Genomic DNA, 9,312 nt, shown 5'->3' with positions numbered 1-9,312 from the left:
ACTTGATGAACTCGTTTTCACAGATTCACTGCTCAAAGAAAACACAAGAGATCAGTTTCATCTGTTTTAATAAAAAACATTTATTATCATCGTATTCCACAAATAACAATAGTCCAGCTGGCAATAAACTTAAAAATCCTCATTTAACAAACAGTCAATGCTCTAAATGTTTGTTCTCCGTCAGCACAGAAACGACTCAACTGACATGAAATTAGAGAAAGTGTTAAAGCTGCAGCTCGTAACTGAAGAAAGTGGAAACAGAAATATATATTAACTCTATATATTTCATATTAAAAGGCTCAATTCATAAAAATCAAAAAAACTGATTTTGAATCTTGCTCGTGTGCTTCTTTGAGTCATTCCATCATTTTAAAATAATCAATAAACGGACACCAGACATCACAAAGTCATGATGTATTGTGATTCAGTTGTAATGACCCTTTACTTTAACACAAGAGGAAACATTTCATTTTTCATGGAATCAACTCTGATGTGTGTCAGACATCGTGTTGTGTTTGAGTCTCATGTTGTGTTGGACGATTCTTGGGTTCGATTTCCTGTGAGCAGAATAAAACCTCTAAATATCAGAAATAAATGTAGAGGTTTAGTTTCTTGTCTGTGTAAGAGGGGATGTTCTCGGTTGTATAACGTCAAACAGGAGTAATATATTATTACATAAATATTTATTAATGTTGCTCTGTGCAGCTTCAATTCAATTTAAATAATTTTAAGTAAAAAGGTCCAAACAAAATCTATTAATGGACATTTTTTTTATGAAATTATATATAAAAGAACACAATTGCAAACATGCAACCTGCTGACAATGAGCATTGTTTGTGTGTGTGTGTGTGTGTGTGATGACTGCAGCTGTAGCAGTGATACAAAAGTACAAAAACTGTAGAAAAAAAACATCAGCTTATATAAAGATATATTCTTAACAAAAAAATCCATAAAGATCATTTAAACTCTATAATATCATTTTTTTTAATGTAATCATAAAATGTGTGTTTGACTGGAGGAGTCTTTTAAGAAGAGGAATATATACACAAACACAAAGAAACGAAGTCCTGCGTGGCCCCTGGTTCAACACAAACACACACACAGACACAGAGACATACACAGACCTACACACACACGCACGCACGCAGGCACGCACGCACACACACACATTAACCAGTGTAAGAAACAGCTGAGGTGAAGTCAGGCTGAACTAGTTGCACCCTGAGGAGATGTGTTGATAATTCTGTAAAAAAAGAAAAGAAGAAATCACGTTACAGGTGAGGCAATCTCAGAACCCAGCAGCTATCGTCGACAGTATATGCCATCAGCAACAGCAGGGCAACTTCTTGGTAGTCCAGGGGCCCGTTTCTGAAAGAAGGTTCAACAAACCGTCAGTCTAACTCTGAGCTCTGAGTTGATTTACTCTCAGGTTGGAAACTATGAGTTTTCGGTTCCAGATCAGCAGATTTCAATTTGTTAAATCAACTCTGAGTAGGTCCACCCGGTGTTCAACGCGTGCACCGCGACGATAAAAAGCCAACATGAATGGAGCCCCGATTCTACAATTCACCATGGCAACAGGTGACATAAAAGAGATGCTCGTACTTTAACCATCTCGAAATATATCAATACCTTCATGTGGCCATAAGCTACGGCGAATATGAACAGGTTTTTAGAAGGAAACAAAAGGAACACTGCTGCAGCGCAGAGGCAAAGGAGAGAGAAGTGGTGGAAGAGAAAACAGCTGCTCGCGTCAGCGCGTCAAGTCTATTAATTTAATATTTAATCAGAATTAGGCTATAATAGACTATTGCAGGTCAAAACTGGTGGAATGGTAGGTTATTAAACCTATACAATTTATTTTCATTAAGATGCAATCAAGCAGAAGAAAAGCTCAAAATGAAATATAATAACATAAAAGGCTTATATAGATTTATAGTTAACTTCATTCAGAGTCTATTTGAATGTGCATTAACTTTATCCCCAACATAATGCTGTATTCCCACACATGGGCTAAATGTCCTCTCACCTTTATCCTGTTTAGTTTAGGCTATTAATTAACCCTAATTAAATTAACATAGACGTAAATGTAGGCTCTAATTCCCTGCGGAGTCGCCTAATGCAGCCCCTTCACACCGACTAAAAGACGCCATGTCCAATAAAATAGTTCCTCTTATAAGTTGTAGTATTGCCTACCAAACATATCATATTAAAACAACCTGGATTTTTATTCAGACAAACGGTGACTCTTCACCAACGCGCGTGATACAGACTGAATGAAAGAATGAGGAAATGAAACGGCGTTTCTGGCTCTGAAAGAGGGCGGAGTCCGAGAGAAACCCGGGGTTCATTGAAGAAAACCTGCTCTCGACCAGGTGAGGTTCACAGACTCAGTTACCATAGTAACTGACTCAGAGGCACGGGGCTGGAGTTACCCCTCTTTCTCGGGTTTGAGTGACCTCCTCTTCTGAAACGGAATACACAGAGTTTCCCTCGTTTCAGGGTTAACTGACTCAGAGTTTGCACTAAACCTTCTTTCAGAAACGGGCCCCCTGATGTTGTCAGTGGTTACTGAATATAAGCAAAGACTTCCCTTTTCCAGATGGCTGTGTTTTTAGATCAAAAGCAAAGTGTAATTCGCCCCTCTGGACGTGTCTGCAAATTAAACATTGTCATTTGTTGACTCACTACATCCCCCAGAGGAGCACCTTTTCCTCTGTTGCAGGTAAACACCAGATAAAACAGAGGCTCCGCTCTGGCTTGTGTCCCAATAAAGAAACCAATTTCCTTATGATTCCTTAAAAAAAAAAATCAATTATGAAGATTTGTAAGAAAGTTTGTTTTTGTCAAGTCTGTCCTCAAGAAAAGAAGAAAACATCTTTTAAAAAGCTTGTTTGCTGAATGTGGGTCGGAGCGATTATTCTGATGCATTCAAGAATTCTGGGAAATCATAACATTAGTGATTGGCTTTTGATCTAGAACATAATTTAAGCTGCACTTGCACACATTCCGTATATCTATGTTGTCAGCTTACTGCTGATGGGAGCTGGATTGTCATTACGGAAGATTGTGTTACTTCACACAGACTTTTTTCCTGCATACACCAGAGTCTGCTTATACATAACTGGGCATTACTACGACTAAAAAAAGAACTAAAAACAGAAACAAAAACACCTCTCATTAAAATCCAGGCCCCTCCAAGTACAAACACAGGATATTTTATAATATCTGAGATGTCGGATTGAAGTTATATTTTGCTGAAGCATTCTCACATAATCAAAATACATGTGAACTATGATGTACCTGCAGTGTCCAGTCTGTGTCACCTCCTGCGTCGTCTGGTTACTAGACTGAACAATCGGTTCTGTTCAAAACAAAGACAAAAGAAAAACAACATTCAATTATTTTAATCACACACACACAGATGCTGTACATTGTAGAGCAGGGTGCGATGTAGTTGGAATCAGGAAACTTTCAGGATCAAAAGGTTGCACTGCGGCGTTCAAATGATGTGAAGTAAAAGTTTGTCTGACATGATTTAGAGTACATTTCATTTTTTCAATCATAATCTAAAAGTTATCTGTTTTGATAGGTGTCTGTATATCTGATTAATATCTATTTAAAAAAAAATCTACATTATGCAACTACTTTAAGAATTCACCATTTAATACATCAAAACATGTCCCTTTAATATTTCTTAACCACACAAAATAACACTAAATACAAATGAGTTAAAAAGGTCAAATGGCGAATCTTGCAGTGGCTAACATCTGTTAACTCACGTCACACAAGGACTACACCTGTGTACACCAACATCACACACAGAACTACATCTCTATGTTAACATCACATGCCGTGCTAGCACACAGGATGATATAACAATAAGTCCGGACAGCAGCAGCACCCCCCAGAGGCTACTCAACTCCACACACTCCATGTATTTACCTTGTGCTCCGGACAGAGAACTGAGAAGTTTTCTTCATTTAAAACACAACCTGAAAACACACACAGACACACACAATCAAAGACTTTCAAAGCAGTTTGAATCAGTCTAACAGGGACAGAGTTTGTTTAAAACATGCAGGGAAAAAAAAAAATTCTTAAATATTCAGTTTTATCGACAGAGAAACACACACAGTATCGATGTTTATACTTCTGTTTATACTCGGATAGATTTTTAACCTTCACCTGACTGGATGGCACATCTGTAGTGATAGTTTGATTGACAACCCTTCTGGAAACATCCGATAATCGCACCGGTCAGTCTGCATGCTGAACACACCTGAACACAGACAGAAAGAATTGACCAATTGCTGGAAGCTTTTCAAACATGTACTATTTCTTTACATTTAAAAGATGCTTCATGAATGGTAAAACCTGCAGAGTCTCAAGTGATGGAAGTAAAACGTAGCTGTGATTTGAATATTACAGACAGACGACGCCTCATCATCATTACTCAGCTCTGAAATAAGCTCCTACAGCAGATCAATCAGGGCCATTTGGTTATTTTACACCACATTTTACATTTGGAACCTTTTATACTTTGCACCAGTGTTTCTTCTTCTTGTGTGTTCTTGTTGTCATTATCATTATCATTCAAAATTCCCTGTGGGCTTGCAAAACTAATCGATCTTGTTTATGTAATGTACACTGTGTGTATGTGTATATACTGTATATACATCTCTGTATGTTTTTAAAGATTTTGTTTAAGATATTGAAATTGATGACACTGCCTCCATATGACCGTGAAAATAAAATCACACACACAGTAACGTGTCACATTTCATGTGACTCACAGTTCTCTGAGCGTGGCGGGCCGCTTCCTGCAGTCCGTACAGCCTCCCCTGGACAAGGAATATTCCAGCAGACCAGATCCCACAGTCCTCATGGATCCAGCACTCGTCCATTTGAGGAGAAACATGAGAGTTTAGAGTTTTAGCAGCGGAGCAGGGCAGACCATCAGAGGAGGACTTTTCTGAACTGCCGTTTATGAGCCCACGTGAGCCGTCTTTTTGCTCACTTCCCCTGGCCCTGTTCTGATCCGTGTCCTGATGCTGACAGTCCACAGACAGGCTGGAGGGGATGTAAGGGCCGTGGAGGTCTCCAAGGCTCATGGTGTTGGCAGTGTGACCACATAGGCAGCACTTCAGCATGGTCTGACCCGGGCTCTCTAATCCCGACCGACCCGGCTGGAAACAGGACGACTTTGGGATGAACCCGATCAGAGACCTGGTCCCGTTCTGCTGTGGTCCTTCTTCTCTGCTCCTTATTTTCTCCTCCTCCCTCTGGCAGTTTATGACAGTGCAACTCATATGCTCCATGTGAACAAAGGGACAGAATTGCCCAGACTTCTTCTCCTTCTTCTTCTCCTTATTGATGTTCACATGTCTCAGTCTGATCTCAGGCTCTGTGGGAGGAAACTGAGCAGACCCACCCGTCTTTGAGCAACGTTTTTTCTTCCGTCTCGCCGGAGGTTTCTTTTTGACTGCAGACTTGTCGTTTTGGGACTCCGGTTTGACTATGCTCTTCTGGTTCTTCTCGGTTCTCGTGATCTTTTCAGTTTTATGAGCATTGTGGTTTTGTGTCTTCTGTTTGCGACCAACGCTTTTGGACACTCTATGGTGAGGTGGCGTCTCTCTCTGCACTGACTTCCTGTCTGTCTGCGTGTCCATATCAGACTCATCTGAGTTGCTGCTAAGTCTCTGCAACTTGTTGGGCTCTGAGAGCAACTCGTCTGCGTCTGAGCTGGACATTCTGGCCACGTAGTCCATCAGGTCGTCCGAGTCTCCGCTTTCATTGTAGATTCCGACTGCGTCATTCTTGGCTCGTCTCCTCAGGACGCTCCTTGAAGCGCTGCAGGGAGATGCAGATAGCTCAGTGCTGGACCTTGTGACCCTGGAACTGCGTCTTACTTCTCTTTTTTGAGCTTTTTTGGTCTTTGTCTTCTTACAGAGAGAAGTCTTCTTTTTTCCACCAGAGACTGAAACTTCCATCATGTCGCTGTCTTCGCTGGAGACGCCATCCACGGACTCTGGGGGGTTTCTAAAAGCAGCGCTGAGATCCGACAGGAGGACGACAGGCCGTGTGTGATGGACTGGGATGTCCACTGAGCTCTCCGAAGACTCGTCAGAGTAGGAGCTGTCAGGACTTGGGGAGCTCAGAGGCTGGGGACGGTGGTAACAGCCCCGTCCCACATCCGGGGAGGACACGGTGGGGGACAGCGGCTCCACAATGTGTCCCACCCCGTCCTGGACAAAGGGATTGCACAAGAGCGGCTCTTTGGACGAGGATACAAGGAAGATCACGTCCGAGCCACTGTCACTCTCCTCCCCCCCGCTGCTCTCAGGACCCGGACCCCCCGTCTGGTCTGGTCCATAGAAACCTGGATGCCACAGGCTACCGTGGACTCCAACTCGACCTGTACCTTCAACCCGGTAAAGATCGAGTCTGGGAGTGAGTGTCGCATTCATGTAGTTGCCCAGAGAATCTGGGCTCTGGTCCATGTCCCTGCAGAGTACAGGTGGACCTGGGTCCAAAGAGTTATAGGAGGACGAGGGTCTGGATCTGTAGGAGGAGCTGATCTCTGAGCCAGGAGGTCGGCGGTGGTACCACTCAGGCTTCTTGGCTTCAGCGTGTCGGGGGATCAGGGGAGGGGCAGAGAAACCCTTTGACAGGTCCATGACTAGAAGAGACGAATCCTGAGAGGACACATCCATCACTACAGGACACACAACGAGTTTACATCACTGGTCGGTGTTTTAACAACAATGAAGAGAAGATTAAAGCGACATTTTACACATCTCCGCTCACAGGAGGACTACAGTACTCAGTGCAACAGCTTATGGGATTTATAAACACAAAATCTAACTTTATGAATTGTTAAACATAACTAAAAACTATCCACAATGTAGAAATTGCAATAATGATTTCTTAAAATATCAGCTTCTTTCCAGAGGTTTGAACCCTGAAGTTTGAGCCATAATCCTTTCTGATAATGATCAAACTACATCAACTTTTTTTTAATCGCCAGCTCGACTAAGTTCACCTCTTACAGCAACTCCAGAGTCTAGGGGAAGGAAGGAGTGACGACGAAATTGATATGGGGGTGGGGGATGGAATCGATAATATAAGTAGGCTATGTACACCGCAATTAAGATACCATAATACATTAAGGGATGTGTGAAAATATAATTTAAAACATGTGTTAGGATAAAGATACACACGCACTCATGTTCACTTCATTTGGCTGTCTACTCGCCGTTACATTGTAAAGTTTCTGCTGATAATATGTCTACACTCATGCACTTTAACTTATGTTCATACTGTTTACGACTCTGTTTTTGCACATTTACATTTAATCTTTCACATTTAATTTACAACCATTTACAACTCTGTTTTTGCACATTTACATTTAATCTTTCACATTTAATTTAAAACCATTTAAGACTCTGTTTTTGCACATTTACATTTAATCTTCCATATTTAATTTACAACCATTTACAACTCTGTTTTTGCACATTTACATTTAATCTTTCACATTTAATTTACAACCATTTACGACTCTGTTTTTGCACATTTACATTTAATCTTTCACATTTAATTTACAACCATTTACGACTCTGTTTTTGCACATTTACATTTAATCTTTCACATTTAATTTACAACCATTTACGACTCTGTTTTTGCACATTTACATTTAATCTTCCATATTTAATCTTCCTATTTAAGACTAATAATGCTTAGTTAAACCTTGGTTGTATATATTCCCATTCTTAGTTTTGATATTTTTACTACTTATTTACTTTGTATTTAATATTATATTGTGTTTAGATTTGCTAACATTGTGTTTTTTTACTCATATTGTGTGTTTGGATAACCTGCTGCTGTAACGCCACAATTTCCCAGTTTGGGATCAATTAAGTAATTCTACTTTATTCTAATTTATGTGTTAAATATGTATTCACCATGATGTAATAAATAAGATATGTTTAAATAAAATCAGTTATAAATATAAAATAAATCCAAAAATAATTTGTTTGGATGTGAATTATGTTTTAATGTAAATAAATACAGATGTGATCTTATTGTTAAAACGCACTGATATCAGGATATATAGCAGAGCTTTCAATAAAAAGGTGAACAGGTAGGCCCGTGTAAAGGTGATCTAACCTGCACACAGAAGCTAACTCACAGAAACCGGTTTAACTCGAGCTTTAGCTTTAGCTGTCCGATGGTCTCACCCTGAGCTGCGGTGGGTCAGGTGGTTCTCACAGAGCGGCTTGGACGATGACTCTGCCCCCTCGCACAGATCTGTAGCTGGGTTAGCTATCACACCTCTTCAGGCCCATCACAACCATCATCATCATCATCATCATCACCATCATCGTCATCGTCGCTGCATGTAAACAACAGCTCATGCTAGCTGACTGGCTAACGTTAGCCCGCTAAGCTCGATCGAAACGGAGACAGCAAAGTGGAAACGGCGAGAGAGAGAGAGAGAGAGGAAAAATAAAACATCACAGCAGAATAACTGTGAGCAAAGAAATGAAAGTCCTTACTCCCCACTGCTTCTTTATGACAGTTATAATAATGGACACCTTCTTCTTCACCGTCAAGTTGCGCTTCAATAACACGCGATTAAACGACCGGCCTTCAAAATAAGAGCTCCAATCTTAACTTCTCTCCACGTATCTTGCTCAAGAATAACATATATATGGGTTGAATACGGGATTTAACTTAATGTACTTATGTACCAAACACATAAATTATACTAACACTGTCATATTACCTCATGTCGATGTAACTTAATCTGCAAATTTGTCACACTCAGGTATCAAACCCCCCAACAAGGTGTCAAATAACTAATATTTATAAATTGATTTTTTTTTTTGGAAATATTTTCTTTACTGTCACTTTTACCTTACAAGCCAAAAGAACAATGGGGAAAAAAAAAAAAAAGTTTACTAGCAATTTTATTTTGAAGTATAAACTCGGAACTTGACCTTCTTCAGGCTAACTTAACTTTAGGTTGAAAATACTGAATGTCAACTGCATCCTGTAACATATTCAGAGTAAACTGAGGTTTAATCTACATTTCTATAATTAGGCTTTACAGGAAAAACAATTAAAACGAGTCAAATTGTAATCAGACAACACAAAATAGACCATACAGGAACATCCTCCAGTTTTATTTAAAAGAGAAACAAACAAACACACAGGCACACACACACACACACACACATATTCATACACACGCAGACACTTACATATAAAAGATTAAACTAATAAAAACTAGATATTGGACCAGTTTAA

The 9,312-nt window shown here is 40.0% G+C and overlaps 1 protein-coding gene across 1 annotated transcript; it reads right to left on the bottom strand.

The window, feature by feature from the left end:
• Positions 1 to 51: 51 nt before the first annotated feature.
• Positions 52 to 8,637, bottom strand: LOC109992962 (transcription factor 20). The gene is made up of 6 exons (XM_020645755.3): positions 8,559 to 8,637; positions 4,797 to 6,718; positions 4,189 to 4,282; positions 3,946 to 3,995; positions 3,304 to 3,364; positions 52 to 1,243 (listed from the first exon to the last, which is right to left on the bottom strand). Coding segments are annotated over exons 1-5 (2,109 nt in total). The 5' UTR covers positions 8,560 to 8,637; the 3' UTR covers positions 52 to 1,243; positions 3,304 to 3,322.
• Positions 8,638 to 9,312: the final 675 nt, after the last annotated feature.

This window comes from Labrus bergylta, chromosome 16 (genome assembly GCF_963930695.1).
Source record: "Labrus bergylta chromosome 16, fLabBer1.1, whole genome shotgun sequence".
In the NCBI taxonomy this organism is placed as follows: domain Eukaryota; kingdom Metazoa; phylum Chordata; class Actinopteri; order Labriformes; family Labridae; genus Labrus; species Labrus bergylta.
Note: the sequence above shows the minus strand (reverse complement) of the source record. Positions and strands in the feature narration are given on the sequence as shown.